This window comes from Chinchilla lanigera, unplaced genomic scaffold (assembly GCF_000276665.1).
Source record: "Chinchilla lanigera isolate Chin_1 unplaced genomic scaffold, ChiLan1.0 scaffold00038, whole genome shotgun sequence".
Classification (NCBI taxonomy): Eukaryota; Metazoa; Chordata; class Mammalia; order Rodentia; family Chinchillidae; genus Chinchilla; species Chinchilla lanigera.
Window position 1 is genome coordinate 705,206 of NW_004955439.1, and position 20,796 is coordinate 726,001.

Below are 20,796 nucleotides of genomic sequence, written 5' to 3' on the forward strand. Positions count from 1 at the left end.
TAAATACAAGAGCCATTAGACAAATTAATGGTGAAAAAATTGTGGAGGGCCAGTTAATTTACTTATTGAAAGACATTTTGGAAAAGAATTTTTAATTACTATTTTTACGAAGACTGGCAATTACAAAACACACTCAAGCCTGTCCTAAATCTAGCTTAGAAATTCCTGTGTTTCTTCTTGACAAATATTTATTCTTTGGATTTAAACGGGAGGACAATTTTGCTAACATAAAGGACAGGAATTTGGCAAAGAAGAGTGTTGATGCTGGAGTGTGAAAGCTGAGAACTGTTTACTACCCCTTTTCCTGACTTCAGGTCAAAGAGCATTCAGGGCCCTTTCAAAGTGTGCAGGGAGAATCTGGCTTCTGGGTTGTATTAACTGACACCGCATCTCTTCTGATAGACAACCAAGGGCAGGCAGGAAGCACAGCACAGACTCCCCGTCCTTCACACGGGGGGTCCAAAGCTGGCACACCCCAGAAAAGGTGCTTATCTTTCCTGTGTGCACGTCTTTACTGTGTGCACATCAGTCTGTTTCATCTCGGCAGCACTTACGTCATTTCCTTTGGCAAGTGAGCCAGAAGCCTTGATTCTCGAAGCATGCCAATTGTAGATCGCCAGTGGTGATTCTCCAGCACAGACATATTCTACAAAGAAAGAAAACAAAAGCTATAAATGAGGGAGAAGCCAGATACCGATCTTTCGCTCCACAGAGGCCAGCATTTTCCCTCCTGCTGGTTTGTATCTGATGACACAGAGGCAGACCGGAAAAGAAACACAAAGTAGAACCATCATGTGGCCTGTCCCCAAATCTATGATGATGGTGGTAGAGGGACAGGTCTAGCAGATCCCCCACTTCAGGGATGAATAAGGCTCTGTGAACAGCATCATTTATTTCTGCCTCTGCCTCTGATCTCAATAGCTTGGTCAGGCAACACTAACCATGGGGGAGAAAGTGAAGCAGTTAAAACAGGTAGCAGTGGATACCACAGTCCAATAGTCGTAACATAATCCGAGATTATCCTACCCAACCGAGCAGAGGCCAGCCTCATGACTTGTGTTCTAATCTACTGCATGCACCACTGTTTCTCAGTATTGATAGTTACCTTGTTTGCTGGAATCACAGGGGCAGCAGGTGAACACTCAGACACCCGAGTCCCAGTCAACACTGTTTTGATTTGCTAGGCTTGTGGTGAGTAATTCTTATGGACGCTAAAGTTTGAGAATCTCTGTCACAAAAGGTGCTCTGTCAATGAGCTTCATGACAAGAATATTGATATTTAGCCCATTAAGTCTATGAGTTAAAATCTACAATTGCTTCCTTGTTCAATTATCTCGATATTTCTTACCTTGTAGGAACCTTCCCTTTAACTTATTGTTACTTTACATGTGCTTGTCACTTGAGCATTTACCTAACCATGTAAATAATGATCTTATAATCCATTATGTTCTGTTCTAATTAGCAAAAATTATCATTGACTTCATATGAAGAAGAGAACCTTTCTCAACCCCAGGCAGTCTTTTTGCTTTATTTTCTTAATTGTTTATTCATCATTCATCTCATTTCAGGAGAGGATATAAATTTACAATAACAACAACAAAAAAGAAAATAGCATTGATTAGATGCGAGGGAAGCTGTACAATTCTAGTTATATAAGGTGCCTAAGAGTAGTCATAATCCTAGGGACAATTAGAATGGTGGTTGCCAGAGGCTGAAGGGAGGAAGGAATGGGATTTATTGTTTAAAGGGTGCAGAGTTTCTGTTTTGCAAGATGAAAATGTTTTATAGATGTATGGCTGAGAGGGTTGCACAACATTATGACTGTGCTTACTATCTCTGAGTTACTTCAAAATAGTTAAGGTGATAAATTTAAGGTCATATGTATTTTACTGCAATTAAAAAAAAAGCAGAAGGAAATCTGCGAAGAAAATAGTATGGATGGACAGTACACGAAACCAGGAGTGAACTGAAAACTACCTCACCATGATGCCTCTCCCACCCACTCGTGTAATCCTCTACTTTTCAGCAAATGGAAAAAGAGAACCCCTGTGAATGACACCATCCAGGCTCCATTAGGAAAACTCAAGCTTAAGAAAGCTGGAGCTGTTCCTGGTTCTAAAGTCAGACGAGGATTTCTCCCCCAGACTTTGTTCTAACGAGTTTCACGAGGCTGAGCCTTCCACCCCTCCTTGTCCAGTCTGTTATATTGCTGTTTATTTCTCTCCTTGCCAAGGAGTCATTATTCTTTATTCACCACTTGACCACATTTGAGCCAGTGATGAGATTTTATTACTTTTATCCACCGGTCTATTATCTCCTTTTGGGCATGAGCCACACATGCCAAAAGGGAATGTTTGTTAGACATAATGTGCTAGACTAATTTGTTTTGATTGTAAAGATTTATGAGTGTGAGGAGTGATAGGTTAGTGTGATGTAACAGATGTTCAATCCTGTAGTGACATTTAATTCAGTCGCTCATAAGTTCATTTGCAAGAGTAATTTAAGTAGATGTGGACACGCGTGCCCTCACGTGAGCTTTTTAAGGGGCCAGGAAACTAAGAAGGCCTAATGATGAATGACACAGTATCCCTGATGAGTGGAACAAAAGTGTGCAGAGGATGGCCTTAAGCATTGTTACTGGTGCCAGCCTGACTTAGTGTCTTCATTAATAATCTTCCTGAAGACAGACTACAAGGATATTTGAGAGACCTTCTGGTGAAACCTTATTTGGTGAACAACTGGAACACGGAAGGAAATTGAGTGGGCCTGGAAGCTGATGCAGAAGAAAAGACAGTGGAGGGTATGGCTGCAAATGCACCAATTTGTGGAAATCTTTATACAGAGAGTGTTTATCCAGAATTATGTTTTAGCCAGAACTCTGTTGGAAGCAGGGCCACTTCAGTGAGAAAGAAGATAGCAGTGCAGGGAGGAAAGTATCGTGCTAGAATTTGAACTCAGGACTTTGCATCTCTGTTGCTCACACATTCTGCTACTCCCAGCCCTAGAACTTACATTTTCATTCCCTCTCCCTGAAAGAATTTTATTTGAATGTAATACAGATCTTCATGTGTGAAAATCTTTTGTTACCCTATTGGATTCCTCTGCAACAGAAATATTTAAACTTGAAATTTTAATTTAAAAGATCTTCCTAACATTAGGCTCTACATATTTTGTTCAAGCTTGAGTTTATCATGCAGCTGTTACCAGTAATTGGTTGATCAAAACCCCTTAGTATTGAAAATTTGGAAAAACACTTATGCCTGAGAGTAGAAATTTATTGGTGATACATCAAGTTTTGAGATGGAGGAAGAAATTATGGTACCTCGGGTATGGGAGACTTCTTTTGACATATCTAATGGCTCCTTTGGTGTTTGTATACCCAGGGTCATGTGCAGTGTCACTCAGAATGGGTAAGAGCTCTGCCTCTCTTCTGCAGGTTGGTTGCAAAAACATGAGTGAAAAAGTAGAACTGGTTTGGCTGCTCTACCAGCCATTCCAGGCCGGTCAGTTTAAGGACCTGAAAATGGATTCTGTTAACACTCCTCGTGCCTGTGCACCTCTTGGAACGTCTTCAGGGTCCCCATGGTGTACGTGTTCTGTTTGAAAGCTGCTGCCGCCCAGGACTGCTTTGGAGGACAGTGAGCACATCGTACTCATCTTTGTCCCACAGTATGTGGCGCAGCGCCTCCATAGTAAGCAAATATTTGTCCAGTGGACCCTGAGCAATTAACCTTCCAAACCTCACACACCAGTAGCTGCAAAAGTTCAAAGAACCTTTAAAAGAAAGAGTCTGATTTGAATTTTTTGGTTAAGATCTGATGGAAGCCAGACTTGGGGGTCTTATGTTGTGAAATCCTTAGACATATGCCACAGAAGGTGTTAAATTATTATAGTAATTGGCTCTTCCAATTACTCATTCACAGGTAGAGGACTCCCACAATAGCATACACCAGGTAGCATTTGTCAGTTACAAGATGCGAACCATGAAAAGATCATTAGAAAGAGTTATTTCTACTCATTCTGCATGGTGTCTCTTAGTGCTGTCTTGATCAGAACATAATAATGAGGAAGAGTAGCTACTGAGCACTGGACCTGTCTGCGTACTGAGGGAACTACATGAATGAGAAGGTGCTCAGAGACTTACTGGCCATCTGGAAGATGGGTATCTAATCAAGCGGTGGCAATTTAGATTGATGAATACTGAATAAAGGAAGCAAGAAAAGACTGTGGAATCATGTAGGAGTGACATGGAAGATGGATTTCAGGGGAAAAGAAGGTTTTCAGGAGAAAGACATGACCAACTTAAGAACAAAGAGATGAGTGAATTAGAAAGAACGCAGTATAGGCAATATGTTCTATTCTATATTTGATTTGAACAAAATACACTATGTGATAGTATATTTGATTAAAATAAGCAGAAGAGCATGCATTGTTATGGTTTGTGTCTGTGTGTCCCCCCAAAGCCTCATGCGACCATGGGGCAGGCTTTTAGAGTTTGATTGATTATGGGTGTGAGAGCTACACCGGCCCTGGGGTGGATAGTTTGCATATGTAAGGGAGAGAAAGAGGGTGCTTCTGGCCATTTCCTCCCATGTGTGTGTTTTCTTGCTTTGCTGTGTTCTGCCGCCATGAGCTGTAGCTCTCTGCCATGTGCCACTCTGCCTTGTAACCTGCAAAGTATGGACTGAAACCTCCACAAACTGTAAGCGAAATAAACCTTTCCTTCGCTAATTTTGAGCATCAGGTATTTTGTCCCAGCAACGAGAGAAAAGTAACCAAGACATGCATCAAGATCTGTAAGCAGGAGGGACACTACATATTTATTTACTGTTACTTTTTATATAGCATGTAAGATTGATTAAATGATTAAATATTAACTGTTCCTTTCAATAAAGCAATAGAAATCACTAGTACAACTATCTTAGCTATCCTGTGTATACATCTATACATATTTTTTCCCTTCTTTCTTTTCTCTTTTCCCTCATCCCAATTGTTCTTTCCTTTTGAGCAGTTTCCATCCCTTTCATAGTATCTATTGTATCTTCTAGATTTTATTCACTCTGTATGTGTGTTAATATGTTTTGTTCTTCTATCTTTAAAATAAAGAAGGAAACTATTGTTACTTTTTAATCACTAGAAATTATCTCTTCCTAATATATACATATTTTATTAATTTTGTTTCCTCCAGGATAATCCAGGAGTTTTATGTATTTTGTTCCTCTTCTGTGTTCCTAGCACCTGGCACGTATTAAGTACTTCATAAATATTTGTTGAATGACTGATATATTTAGGAGATAGTAAGTAGTTCTGATTTGATGATGTGCAGGAGTCTTGGAGGGAGATGGGGGGGGAAGGGTGGGTGGGATAACAAGGGCCAGGTCACGTGGGACTGGTACACTGTGTACATTTGCACATAATCCCACGGAGCACTGGGATTTTGAGCAGGAATTTGTGTGGTCATGTTTGAGTTTCAGAAGATTCCTTCTGGCTGCAAAGTGGGAGAAAGGAGTGAATCCAGGCAAGGCTGCTGAGTGTATGTAGAGGTGAGGAGGAAGGAAAATGGGGTGCCCAGAACTAGGGAGAGACCAGTGCCAGGGAGCAGGCTGGAATTTCCTGGTGTTCTCTACTGAACTGCTGAGGATGATAAGGCCATGTCCTCTGTAACGTGGAGGAGCTCTGCTGTGACAGACTCATCTGGCTGTGACAACTCTGACCACTATCAGCAAAAGGTAGATCAAAAAAAGGAAGAAAATAGAAATGAACATACCGGGAGCTAATTTCACCTCAAATCCTTTGAAATCCCAGATGGTCTTGGAATACCCATTAGGTACCACAGCTGTCTGCCTTGAAGAATCATTAGCTCAGCAATTTCACATTATCCCAATGGCTGTATGTTCTCCTGCCTCAGACTGCATACTGCAAATTTAGGATTAACCTCCATCCTTGGCACATGCCTATAATCCCAGCACTCAGGAGGCTGAGGCAGGAGGATCACTGTGAGTTTGAGGCCAGCCTGGGCTACAAAGTGAGCTCAAGGCCAGCCTGAACTGCATAGCGAGACCCTGTCTCAAAAAGACGGAAAAAAAAAAAAAAAATCAACCTCCATCTTGAATTTGAAAGAGTAAACATCCATCTTTGTAGCCACAAGATCTGATAAAATTTTAATTTAGAAAAACAAAACACAATGTTGAAGGCAAAATTTAATTTTCTTCTTTGTCTGAATTATCAAATATGATACATTCTAGAAACAAAACAATCTCTTTGTTGGATAATAGTAATATGTGTGGCATTTAATAAACCTTCAACACAGTTTTTAATTTAAACCAAGAGGCTATTTAACAGAGAATTTGGCATAGCTGCTATCATACAAGGCAGCTTTAAATTGGTTTCTCCCCTATTTAAGGGACTCTTTAATTGGTTAAAATACTGAGAGTGTTGTTGATTAACCAAATCTGGCATACAACAGGAATCAAAAGTTATTACACCTTTTAAATCCAGAGGATGTAAGCAGAAAACAACTGAAACATAGCCTGTGTTTTCATTTTTAATTGCTCATGAAACAAGATGCAAGACTCTGAGAAATAATAGATGCTGCAGAGCTCTCCCCCAGCAAGGCAAGTGGTTTCCTTGGTGACATACCAAAAGCCCAGCCCAGGAGATCTCAGAGGAAGAATCTGGAGCAAGACCTTGGTCCTTCAAGAACTTATGGCCTTGCCTTGTTTAATGCTTATTTGAAGGCATCTTTCTCTCATTTCACCTGCATCTACCCAAGATATGGGCCTCAAAAAGAGGAATGTAGGTGTTACTTGCTGTCCACGGGGCAGGCCTGTGTCCATATCAGACCCCACAGAAACTGGATGAAACAGAAAATTGAACTTGAGCCTCTCTTCTAAAATGTTAACACGATGTGCCCAGAACACCTTTTGTCCTGTAGGCTATGTGAGAAAATGCACATTTTTTTTGCACATGTTTGAGGCAAGGTCATGGGACATGTAGAAGGAAAATTCATCCTGGTTCTGTCTGTTTCATGTTTGCAATTCAGACTTGTTAAAAATAAAAAGTAATTGAAAATGCTTAATTCTCTCAGTGTCTGCAGCAAATGATTAAAAAAAGATATTGCAAGATATTGTGGCATGTAAAATAATGTTTTATGAAATGATGGATTATTCATTACTGTATTCCTATAGGGTGGTCTGTCACTCATTAATATGCAGTTGGATTTTATCAAAAGGAATCAAAGTTTACTTACTTATTTTTAGCTTTTTATGTTTATTGTACACAATGATTTCATTCATCATGGGGAGCTGGTAGATATACACAACGCATTTTAATTCTTTTTACTTCCCCTCCCCCTCCCTTCCTTCTCATCTTCCTTTATCTCTAAATCCTCTTCCTACTTGCAGAAGAACTATCTCCCTAGTTCATATTATCAATCTCTTATCTTGCTCTTTATTTATTTATTTATTTTTTTTGGTTTTTCTCCAGTACCAGGAACCGAACTCACGACCTTGCGCTTGCCAGGCAGGCGCTTTGCCGCTGAGCTAAATCCCCAGCCCATCTTGCTCTTTAAATTAATTATATTTTGGGTTTCTCATACAAGAGAAACCATGTGATATTTATGCTTGTGTGTCTGACTTATTTTTCTTAGCTTTATGGTCTCAAGGTGCATTCATTTTCCTACAGGTGACTCAAATTTATCATTCCAAAAGCAGTCACATTTTAAGTAGGACTGAAAAGATTCCATTTACAGTTATAGTAACCAATATTTTGTCTGTTGTAATGCTTACTTAGTGAATTATCGAGCCCACCTTTACTTGTGTGTTTGTGCGGTTGGAGGGTGAAGGGATCGAAAGTAAATTCTGCTCTTATCTCTCACATGCTCCTTTCCCTTGGATCCACCCTGACACCTGGACAGCGTCCAGTCTGATGAGCGAGGTGCCAGGTGGAAGTGGCTACAATGCCTTTTGGGTGAACTTGGTTGGCAGTTCAGCTGGGGGGCGGCCCAGAGGGTAGACAATGGGAGGAGGGAGCCCTCTGACCTGGCCTTCACTCTCGCTGCCCTGGCTCTCTCTTTATCTCAGGGCAGAAGCACACGCGGAGCATGATGCAATAATCTTCTTATTTTTCAGAACTAAAAGAGCACAGCCAACAAAAGGAGGGAGAGGAAGCCCTCTTCCATTTTATCTCATTTATAGTAAGTTTGGATTGTAACAGAGTCACGCACAGGGTGTTCTCAAAGCCACGTATTTCCTGGCATACTGTCTCCAAGGTATTCTTGTTGACTAAATGTGTGTGAATATATATATCACTTGTCACCACAATTCTTATTATTTTTTGAATCTATAATTTATTTTAAAACTTGACAATGAAAGTTATAGGTCTTCTCCCCAAAATGCATAGGTATATCTCAGGAAAATTTGCATATAGTTTTGCAAACACCCATCTATGTCTCAACCACCAGGGTCTTGGTAGGCTAAAAAGCCACATTTCCATGATTTAAAAATGTGTTCTTATGGACTTGTTCAATTTACATATTACATAATAATGACTTTTCTTCAAGTCAAAAACCTAAAAAATTATGTAAAGTCACTCATCTACAACTCACTGCAGAGTTAGATCCTCTTTACCCAGAGTTAAATCCTCTTCATCTTTACAAGGAACTTGCAGTTTCTACTATAGAATGGAACCTTAATTATGATATGCCCAAGACACAGATCTGAGTGCAGAGGACTTTGATGGCAGGGCTCTGCTCAGCTGGGGGCCTTGGGACACTCCATTTTCAGTTCCTCTGAAATTTCAGTTTTGAATCTCAAAAGTATACCAGCTCACGCTGCTTGTAATGTTCTCTTCACCTCAGCTATTCATAATATTATTCACACTTGGGGCTCAGTTTACATTGTTCGTCCTCTGTGATTTTTTTCCTCTAAAACCACTGGCAGATTAATTTCCCTTTCTCTTCTGTCTTCCCATCATGTTTGCTTGTAGCTGTGCACTTTAAAGTGCTTATCAAAGTCTGTAGCCCTTTTGTTTGCCCGACTAAGAGGAGGGCCTGGAGGGGAATACTTAGTTTCTTGCAGACAATAGATGACCAATGAGTTTTATGGGCAGTTTGTATAATATTTAGGTACTTTGGCTGTTGGTAAAAGCATGCATTTAATTAGCATTTTATTTTCAGGAAAAACCCTTAAATTTCCCAAGTATCAATTTTCCCTTCTGGAAAATAAGTATGATAATAATACACACTGTACTGAGCTATTGTACAGATGAAATAATATACTGTAGTACATACAAACATTTAGCATAGCTTTGAGTATAATAAATGTTGAAAAAAGATTAGTTACATAATTTGTTGAGCAATATTTTTGTCTATTATTTTTATTTACCTTTTGATTTGACACAATTATATGTATTTATGGAGTTTGATATGATGTTATGATTCATGCACGCATTGTAGATGATAAAATCAAGGTAATTAGCATGCCCACCATATAACTTTTATCATCTCTGCATGGTGAGCATAGCTATTTAGAGATATACACTACTGAGAACTCTCTTCATCTACTGTGTAAAAGAGCACTAAAACTCACTCCTATCTATGACAGTGGACTTGCTGACCACGCCCTTCCTTCCCACTGTACCCCTACTCTCCCTAACTTTGGTAACAACTATTCTATTCAACCATCTCTGGGATTGCCTTTTTAAAATTAATGAGATCCTGCTGTATTTGTCTTTCTGAACAGAGTTTTGTAGAAGGAATTATCTTTATCTTTTTGGAATTGTGTACTAGAGTTAATAAACAAATAGAGCCTAATATGAAGACATTGTACACTTTTAGAAAATATTGAAATGTACTACTTTCAGGTCCTTTTAAACAAGTTTTCCTTTCAATCTGTGAAATCTCAATTTGGCTAATCATGTTTCAGCTACTCTAGCCAGCTCTAGGCTATGGACAGTGTCTTTAGGATACTATGCGGTATTGATTTGCTTCTAACACTGTCCCTAAGCTAAAAGACATGCATTTCTAACCTCTAAGAGATTCTAAGACCAGGTAAGCAGGTGACTCATGAAAATAGTATCTTTTTGTTTGTTTATTGAGATAGGGTCTTATTATGGATTCCAGGCTGGCCTTGAACTCATATGTAACGCAGGCTGGCCTGGTGCTTGCAGTAATCTCCCTGCTTTAGTCTGTCAAGTGCTAGGATTAGAGGTGTAGTCCACCACGCCCAGCAAAAATGGTACCTGGTAAACATGGGTTTTGAGCTCTCTACTTGAAATTCTCTCTCACTATTGTCCTTCTCTTTCCTACCAGGAATCAGGCCAGTCATTTCAGGTGGATAAATTTTCTTCTGAAAAAATAATGGCTCACTCCACTATGGTAACTAACATCTTGGGTGCAATGAACCAGCACGGTGTTAACTTGCTAAAGATAAAAAAATTATGTCTGTCTGTGTACCTTTAGCTAACTTCTCAAATCCCTTTCAAACTAGTGTTAAATTCATTTGGAGCTCACTCATTTTGAGTGCTTGATTTTGAACAAATGCTTAAGGTCAGAGATTATGTTTTATTCCTCTGGATACTCCTACATTCAAGTATTTTGACTGACACATGCAATAACTAATTGGCGATTAAAATATATGTAAGACTGCATTGAATGTGAAAAAAATAGAATTTGGCCATATTGGAATGTTTATTTTTAGTAAAGAAATTGAAATAAAAATTATTAAATATTACCTGGACTTCAAATTTGAGTTAGGAATCCATTTTTTCTGAGGAAATTTAGTGTCTGCATCAGATAGAGTATCTTTCTTTTGAGAATTCATTTTTGTTATCAGTGAGAATTTAATTATTTGCTATTAATAATATTCTACATTTATTTTCTTGTTTTTAATGTCTTTAACATCTGGCATATTTCTTTCTGACTTCCTGTCTAAATGAGAATTCATTATGTGTCTTTTTATATACCACATGTGAAAGCGGTTTCATGACTCCTATTTTTTTATGCACAAATCAGTCAACAGCAGTAGATATTCTTTTAACATTTCATTGATGTGATTTGTTTGATAACAAGAAATTAGATTTATGTAAGTATTTATATAATATGGGAATGAATCAAATAGAAAACCTTGTTGATTGATTCCCCTTATGTAATAACAGACATTTGAAGAAGCTAGGAATTGAAATCTACTTGGGACTCTTAGGATAGTCATTCATTTTTCCCTAGCCTTATGTATATGTTTTATTTAAACAATACATTCAGCTTCTGAGACGGTTTGGAAAAAAATTAGTTTTTGTTTTGTATTTCTTGTTGTTTAATGTTTAGTCCAATGGAAAAGTCTTGTTTGTTCTGTCACCCTGCCCCTCTCCCTGGGCATGTCTGCTCCAGGTTTGGTGCTGGCTGACATGCAGGTGGGCTTGTAAACTTGGAATGCTAACTCCTACCTGTGCCAGAAGCCAATCCATTGGACAAAGGAAGGCTTTTCTTCACTTTCCAGTTCTACTTTACTGGAAGCAAAGGCATCCTAATCTGCAGAATCTTGTTTAATGCAATTGTTCTATGGGGATCCATTAAGAATTCTTGGCAGTCCATTTTATTTTCAAAAGATCTACTAAAATTAAGAGAGATGATTCCCTCATGTGAAATGATTTTGTTAATGATAGTTGAAGTTATCCAGAGAAATTCTGAGGGCAATTCATTTGTGATATAGAGCCTAACATCTGAAATGGTGTTATAGATGAGTTCTTCAGACCAAACTCTTCACACTGCTGTACTATTTTCTAAAAACAAAGTATGCCTTTTGTCTTTGATAACAAACTTCTGATTCAGAGGCCAATAAAGTTTAGGAAGGGTCCTAGAGATTCAAATATCCATTAGGATTACACTTGGGAAGTACCTACTAAAGGTTTGTAAGAACCGACTTCAGTTGGTCATTAGATGCAAGCCAGTCTCCATAGAGACAGGCACACTTAGACCATCATCAGAGAGTAGGTTCAGGGATCCTGACTTAGAACAATTTTTTTTTTTTTTTTTTTTTCCCCTCCGGTACTGGGAACCGAACTCACGACCTTGCGCTTGCCAGGCAGGCGCTTTTGCCGCTGAGCTAAATCCCCAGCCCCAGAACAATTTCAAACCTGCTTTGGAGTAAATCAAATTCTTCGGATATTCTTGTGCAGCAGTTTAATCTCCTTTGGTGGAGATGCTGGACCTACATCAAATCCATGCTCTTTGAAGGTGGGCTCCATCACTGAAACTGACCTTGAACGAAGGTTGTTGTCTCCAAGGACAAGATCAAAAGTTCCGAGCCTTATGCCTGAAACAAGAGATGGTAGTGTGTCTGGTCCCAAGTTGGGCTCTCTTACCTGATACAGGTTGGCAAGGTGGTGGTTTGTTTTGATCAGAAATGGCTGATTCACCCCTGGGTGGTCAACGTCATGTGCTGCCGCCGCCAGTAGTCCAAGCATGATGTCCAGAGGTGTGAGGAAGCTGGCCAGCTGTTAAAAAAAAAATCAAGCTGAGAGGTTGGTGTGTTTCCACAAATAGGGTGGACATTTGTTTGGGCTAATAAAACAGAATGAAGCATTGTTTAGATCTTTACCCTCTGAGGAATTCAACAAGGTAATATGCACAAGGAATTGCTAGAAAAGATAGAAGGACTGCACACAAGGCAACTGAGCAAACTCCAGTTGTGTAGATCACTTGGGTACCCTCCTTTTCCTACTGCCACTCTATTTTGTTTTGTTGTAATGGCATTGCTTATTAGCACCTCTGCTATCTGGTGGGCAGGGAGAAGACCAGGAATGAAATCAGGCTTGCTCCTGGAGAAAGTTGTAAATGAAGGAAAAAGTTGAAATTGAAGAGACGGACTCATTTAAAGAATAATTTTTGTATTTCAACTCATACGTTTTTGCCTGTTCTTTGAAAGAAGTGGGCTGAATTGCAAAATTTGCATACTTCATTAATATAGAATAAACAGTGGGAGAATGTGTGAGAATCTTTTGTTTTTTGATTAGCAAAGAGAATAAGCAAGGAAATTGGAGTTCGGTACTAATAAAAATACAACTATGTGATGTTACAACTTTTGGACTTTTTAGAGATTAAAAAGCAAAACCATTAATATTTTTGGAATATTTTATAGGTATAAAACATCTACCCAGCTTTGTCCTAAGAATATCTATTTGACATCTGTAGGTTTATGTTTGATGTTAAACATCTTTACATTTAGGGAGCTGGTAAAATTGATTGAACTAAACAGAGCCTTGGGCTGGAATATCATTTTTCAAAAACTATAGGAAAACTCATCCTGTACATTGTACTGGAAATCTAAATTTTAGCCAGGTGCAGTGGTGCACACTTGTAATCCCAGGTACTCAGAGGGTGAGGCAGGAGGATCACAAGTTGGAGGCCAGTCTAGGATACAGAGCAAGAACTCTGTCTCAAAATTTAAAAAAAAGGGTTAGAGATATAGCTCCGTGCTCCTTGGGTTCTGTCTCAAGTACTGTAAAGCAAAACAACAAAAATAAATCCCCTTAAATTTTGTATAGCTAAGAATTGCTTTAGATTATGAGTCATGAACATCCTCATAATGTTTTTATTTTTAACTTTGGGTGGTTTATTGTGTCAGAACGTGCTTATTAAGAGATCTTTGACATTCATAAATTTTCATGGGCCCTGAATTCAGGATATCCAGCTGGATGAGTAGGAAGTGAAACTTGACCTTTTTAATGGTTTTGATTTCATCTGTTGATCAAAAACCATGAGGTGGAAGACTTTTTCAGTAAAGTTCAATGTCAGTGCTGGTTTGCAGTAAAGGTCCAAGGCAAAAGAGCTGATTCTTGGGACCACTGAAAATATCTAAGAGATAGATTGCCATGGAGAATGTTGCTTTTGTCCTAATGCAGACTTGAAAATATAAAAGGAGACCTCAGACAATTCATATCCTTTTTTCACCAATATTTTAAGGTTTTCAGAGCTGATAGGGGAACTTTAATATAAATAATTGTGCATTCATATTGTGAATGATTCCTAACATGGTTGTTTGGATATGCTGCGTAATTTAGAACTCAGCAGGCAGTTTACTTGGCATTTCCAGATGGCAAGGGGCGAGCTGGGTCTTGCTTTACCTTTGGCTCCTTCAGGTAACAATGCATGGCCTGGGTGACATCAGCGGCGTGAACAGCATTGTGATACGGGTTTTGGCCATGGTAATCTTCTTGAACCATGACTAGGAGGTAAACAGATAACTCAGTTAGCTAAAACCAAAACAATAATGACATACTAGACCAGATTACTGAGGGTGCTTTTCGTTAAAAATATTAGTGCCTCCGAAATGCACAGCCTGGGGTGCTTTTAAATATGAAAGTGGTTTGCAAGGTTGGCAGTTTTACTGAGTTGCTTGGAGTGGAGCGGGTGGGGGAGTTGAGTCGAGGGGAGAAAGGCCAAAAGGATTTGTGAGGCCGTTGGGATTTCTCACCTCCTTCATAAATCACCCCTTTCTGGCATTCATGAAGGCCCTCATTCATAGAAAAAATAAATATGTAGGAAAAGGACAACTTTATTTTACACCGTAGTTCAGTCATTTAAGTTTGCTGCCATTTATGAATAATACACCAAAAACGAAGCTTCCTCTCTGAGCCCTGGCAGCATCAGATTCCTAATACCCGATGACTGGATTTCCACTTGAATAATAAATACTGGCCTGAGAGGATCTGGGGTTTCTTCAGGTAGATATTCAAAACACTGCATTGATCCAAATGAAGCCTTATTGGCTTTCTTTGTACCTTACTCAAGGTCAGATGGCATCTTTCATGCCCCTCCAGTCTAATGCAAGGCTCAGAGCGCTCTTGGAACCACGTTGAGTGATAGCTGAGGCAATTCTGGTTTGCTGTTTACAGAAGCCACCAGCCTGCTCCGGCTCATATTCTAGTCAGTGCATAGGATGTGATACATGCGGCGGGGACGGTAAGTTCAGATTTGCGGGTGTGGCCATATTCTCTTGGCCAGTGCTATGAATCTGGCTCTGGATTCTGGTGGTAATTCAGTTACTGAGAATGCATTTAAAATTGTTCTCTTGGCACATACATGTATCCAAAGAATCTGTATCTATATCTTCTCCTTTAGACAAACCAGTTATTTGGCCCTATTCCTGGCCGTTACTTTATTCAAACAATTAAAATGCAATCAACCTGAAGTCCTTTATGTTTCTGGCAAGAAACCATGTTTTGTTTGGTTTCAGATATTTCTGTTTGCCACATATACTTTTATTCAGCTGCTCTGTTTTACAATTATATTTAAACCTTGGCTCTATCACTTATTATCTGTAGTGGGCAAATTACTTAGTTACCAGTTGCCTTAGCTTTCTTCTCTTTAAAATGGGGATAACAGCAGTTCTGCGCTCAAGGTGTTGCTGCGAGGATTTTAAGTGTTAATGCATGCACATCCTTGGAATAGGTCCCAGAGGTGAGTACCATGTAAGCCTGGCTCTTGGGGCTGTTGTTATTTTACTCCTGATGACAGTAACTCGGCTTCCAAATTCAGAACGCAGCCATGTGGCAAGCTAAAGAAGTCAGGAACATGCTAAGTGGTAGAGGGAAGCCATTTAGTGATTAGAAATCTTCCCTGGATAATTCATTGACAGATAAATAAGAATATGAACAAAGTCAAAGAAGAACCAGGACTGCTTTTTGATTAAAAGTGATGGGCCAATTGAGCGGAAAGATGGCAGACTTTCAAGTTAGACAGGCCTCAGTGTGAACTGAGGTCCTGCCACTTCTGAGCAACGGGCCTTGGGAAAGTAATGGAACCTCTTATTACCTCTCCTGAACTCATGTGCTGATTAGAAGTAGCTGAGAATACCCTGCTGGGGCTTTTGTTAATCTAACAGCAGATTAGAATCTAAGCAGATTGTTAATCTTAGAGCAGATTAGAATCTTCTTTGACAGCTATGTTTTGTTTATAAAACCTTAATCTATTTTAACAATAACTAATCAAGTAGACAATTTATCAGTGACTTAAGCTAGATGAACCATGTTTTAAAGCTAACATTTGATCATTTAAAATTAATTTGAGGCCTTTACCCATCATGCTATGGTTCTTGCCACTTTATAAGAAGAGTATTAGGCACTGTGATTATTCACGGGGGTAGAGTTAGGAATATGGAAATGAGGACTTACCTAAAAACCTGTGCAAGGTCACCATATCCAACTTGAAATGGTGAATGAGTCCATGGGTGTTGAAGAGGTGGCACAGCAGTGTTACCAGGCTGTTTCCTAGAGGAGAACAGTCATCTGCTTTAACTAGCTGTTATCACCACTAAAATAGCAAGTCTGAACATAAAGAGCCAGAGGCTCCCTGTAATAAGGCTTCTCGGACAGAACACCTCCCCACCCCCTCTGGATCTGGAAGTATCCAAGCATAGAGCATACTGTTACTATGATCTGGCCTAGATTTTCTCTTATTCTACAAATAAAGGTAGCTCTGATCTTCTCCTCATAATAAAAGAAATAAAAATATTAGAACAAGGAATGTGCCTGCTGAAGCATCAAGGACACGCACATGTGTGGGTGTATAAATATATGTACATATTTAAAAACCACAGTTAATGGCTTGAAATGTAACATTCCCTGTGAACTGTAATTTACAAGGGTATCTAAACCACAGTATTACCTAACGGTTTTGGCCTATTTTTCTTCTGATGAAAAATCACCTGAGAGGAGATTTGACTATGAGATATTTTAGAATGCAAGCCAGTGGAGCTACAAACTTGAAGCTATAATAACTTGTAAGCATTCATGAGTTATTGCGTATTTAAGAATAATGATTTTGAATTTTAAAAACCGTAAATAGTCAAAGAAATTAGGCTAAGTGCAATAAACCTGAACCACAGAGACCAATACTGCGTGATCTCATTTGTTTGTGGAGTCTAAAAATCTGTTCTCACAGTAGACAATAGAATGACGGTTACCAGACACCAGAAAGGGGGTGGGGTGAGGGGAGGTTGGTCAGCAGGTACAAAGGTACAGTTAGAAAGGGTAGTTCCTGTTGTACCATTACACACTAAGATGACTACAGTTAATAATAATGTGTATTTCAGACTAGCTAGTGGAGAAGAATTTGAATGTTCTTACCCCAAGAAAAGATAAATTTCTGAGATATGGATATGCTAATTGCCCCACCTGAATCATTACACAATGTGTGCGTGCATTGAAACAGCTCGTTGTCCCCACGCCTATGTACAATTATTGTGTGTCCATTAAAATTTTTAATTAAAAAAAAGACTTTGAAATGGACCAGCCTAGGTGTCTTGAATGGAAGACGAGGAGTTCCCTAATCATGGTCTTTCAGGATACCTCATTTCGTTGGTCTCTGCAAAGGTATTATCTTTGAATTTTTTCACAAAACAAATAGCATTGCAAATGATTCTTGCCCACAGATTTACAAATAAAATTGAAAGTAGAAATATAACTGATTTTCCCCTCTTGATTTTACCACTACTTATCAATTCATTTTAGCATTTCTTTTTTGTAGGTACCGAGAATTGACCCCAGGACCTTGTGCTTGCCAGGCAGGCGCTTGTGCTGCTGAGCTATATCCCCAGCCCTCGGCATTTCTTACTGCATATAGGTATGTGGTTCTTTGAATTCTCCTTTTGTGCAAATGATAGCATCTTACTGGATCTCTAATTAATGAAGTTAATAAAATCTTTGATATATGTTTGTTTCATATTTTGATGACAATCATAATTGTATTCTCTTTTAAACAAATACTATTTGACAAATTCTTTTGTCAACAGTTAGTATCATTTGTCAGTATCCATTTCTCAGTTGATTTGAGCACAGTGGAAGGCACGGTTTTGGGATCCATCCCCTTATGGTCCAGTTTCCTTTCCATGGTGTGAAGATCCATTTATGACCTTAACTGCACATTGTTTGCTGAGCAATAGAATGATGACAAAACCATCTATAACGACTTAAAGTGCAAGCTTGGCAGATGATAAGACACATCAACATCAGCATTAAATCCAGCGTCTTTCATGGGCTCCCTAAGCTTATCCATCTTTGTTTAATGGACAGATGAAAACATATTAAGATGTTATTATTTTCTTAAGGAAGGCTTTTATGGGCCCCAAAATTTAAAAAGGAAAACTAATAGGAATGTTGACATTTCTCTTCAGTGGCAGCCTAGGCTTTTACGTTCTATTCATAGAAATTGTTTTCTTCTGATGCTGGCAAACATATTTGAGCAGTACATGCAACAGGGCAGACTCAGATCACTTTAAAAACTACAGCCTACCCTGTAAGTCAGGACCAATGAGATACGCTTTTATGTTTCCACTTTTCATTGACTAACAATGAACTTTGTACTTTTGGATGTGGCCAAAGTATTCTTGCAAAGAAAGAATCTTATCTGTGGTTTCCTAATTCCTTTGGGATTATCAAGGTCAGAAGGAAACTGTCCCAAGATTCTAAGGCTAAACTGAGTCCCCATTCTTCATCTAACTTATTTTTCCCTTGGTCTGGTCCTTCTTGAATGACTATAGATTTATGAAAGTGGAGAAAGAAGAAAAAAAAAAAAGACTAACATGTTTAAAAATAAATTTTGTTTCTCATGAAATGAATCCCACTTTATGGTGTGTATTTTAGTGAGAATTCTTTTGGGTAACTTACCATTTGTCAAACGATCAAACAAGAAAATGTCAAAGTCCCACATTCCCACTTTGGAGAGCATATGCTGAAAAGGCAAACAAAAAATAGCACCCAAATGAATCACACTGAGAACCAAACATTTACTTTGAGACACAGTGAATTAAACAATTAAAAAGTTGGAAATATCACACTATTCTCTGTGTACAACTGGTTTGGAGTAAATCAGATCTTACTCTGTTTTCTGATGACATTTTAAAGGAGAGGCTCTGTCGTTGAACTGCTTGATCAATTTTTACCTGTCTCTTTCTGGCTGTGGAACCTTGGCTACAGTCCTTAACTTCTCTGGGCTCCAGTGTCTTCATTTGAAAAATGTGGCTGATGCTATCGACTTCAGAGGATCGACTACAGTAATACTGAAAAGTGCTGGGTGCAGTGCTCATTCATGGTGAGCCCACACGTTGGTGTCTGTTAAACTGTCCTTCAGTAAAATGTCTATATCACAAGCTACTAGGTACTGAAGGAAGGAGGGTTACAAAAAAAGAAGTGAAAATGATTGCTGAGCGCATTATTCTTCTAATGTGGCCTGTATGTGAAATTAACCTTTGGATAGGAAATTGAAGAGCAAGTAATTGAAAATATTGGATAATTTAAAGCTGTATTGTCCAATGCACACTTATTATTATATTTTTCTTTTTTAAAGTACTCCATGCCTAGAATTAAATGTTGACACAAAAGCCACAGTTGTAGGTTCTATCCTCTCTATAACTCCTGAAACTGCACACACTTCTTTTCACACAGCTACATTTGAGGAGAAAGTCCAGATGTATTAAGTAATGAACCCAGAGACACAGAGGTCCCTAGAAGTAGAGTAGGACTCAGACCCCATGTAACATCAGCTGAGGACAGGCTCTGAACCACCGGACTACGGCAGGGAGGCAGAGGGGTGACTGGCTTACCCTGGCTTGTCCAAGGTAGTCTTCATCCAGCAGGTGGAGAGGGGCTTGTGGTATAATGCCACGGAGCAGCCTCGATGCATAGAAGTATCTTTGGAAACTTAACAGTCTTTTCACCTTTTTCTTGGTGCCAATTTCCCCTGAGTGTGTTGTATCTGTGGGAAGTAACCAAATGCAGCAGTTGAAATATTTAAAAGAGAGCTTATTTTTATCCACCTGTGTAAAAAATAATATATTAAGAGGAGGGAGATTTAAAGGATGATCTCAATACTTTGGGGACTAACTTGAGTTAAATATAGTCTATCTAATGCTGTACTGCAAATTGCCATAGAACATAAATTGTGTTTCTTTATATGGCATTTATTAAAAGGTCAAGAGATTTACGAATGTACTTTTAAAGGACATGGAATATATGAATTAAAATTCTTTGCTTTTGTTGGAATGTGAAATCTACACATGTCTGCATGCATTTGAAATGAATATTTTTTTCCTGTTGTATTGGAACTGCAGTTTAAAAACTTAGGCCAAGTTCTCACCCCATACTCTCTCCATTTTGGAAGAGCTGTGAGGAAAATGTTTCCTAACAAGAAGCAGACAGGATGCTTGGCTTCTATGGGAGTATATTCTTTTACTGGTAGCCATAAATGTCTGATTTGGCAGTAGAAATATTTTAGTGCTCATGTCACTTGACTGTGACATCATGGTGGTTGTCCAGAAATGTGCCAGGCATATTATTTGAATATCTGTCAAGGTATGTCATATCTCAGCTGAAGTTTTATTAGTCACTCTAGGGCTACATAGGTGACATCTGCTGCTGCTTTTGGACCTAGAGATAATTTAACAATCTAGTAGGAAAATGTACAGCTCACATATAAAGTAATTTTGGTTTCTGTCATTGCTTCTCCCATCTCTCCTTTCCCCTTTGGAACCCAAAATCAAAACAAATGCCAGAAACAGAGAAAACTGGGTATTCTTGATGGCAGTGAATGACCAGCATCCATTCCCTACTTAGGTTGTATTATGCGTGCAAATGCACCATTCAGGACCGGCAAGACCTACTGTTCTCTGGAAATGCTGCTGATTAAAATTATTTTTATCTTAAAATAGATCTAGATTTCATCCACAAAAAGAGATAAACACATACAGTTGGAGGTAAGTGGAGTATGACTACAGTGTTTAAACACAGTTCAATATTTAAAATTAT

The 20,796-nt window shown here is 38.8% G+C and overlaps 1 protein-coding gene across 5 annotated transcripts in view; it reads right to left on the reverse strand.

The window, feature by feature from the left end:
* Window positions 1-20,796, reverse strand: part of Pde7b (phosphodiesterase 7B) — a 299,395-nt gene that overhangs the window by 19,009 nt on the left and 259,590 nt on the right. For all 5 annotated transcript variants that reach the window (XM_005390481.2, XM_013517377.1, XM_005390482.1 and 2 more), the window contains 6 exons: window positions 19,596-19,747; window positions 18,661-18,724; window positions 16,168-16,263; window positions 14,119-14,219; window positions 12,358-12,489; window positions 555-646 (listed from right to left, as the gene is read on the reverse strand). In XM_005390481.2, the coding sequence (XP_005390538.1) occupies window positions 555-646; window positions 12,358-12,489; window positions 14,119-14,219; window positions 16,168-16,263; window positions 18,661-18,724; window positions 19,596-19,747 (637 nt within the window). The remainder of the gene's footprint in view (window positions 1-554; window positions 647-12,357; window positions 12,490-14,118; window positions 14,220-16,167; window positions 16,264-18,660; window positions 18,725-19,595; window positions 19,748-20,796) is intronic.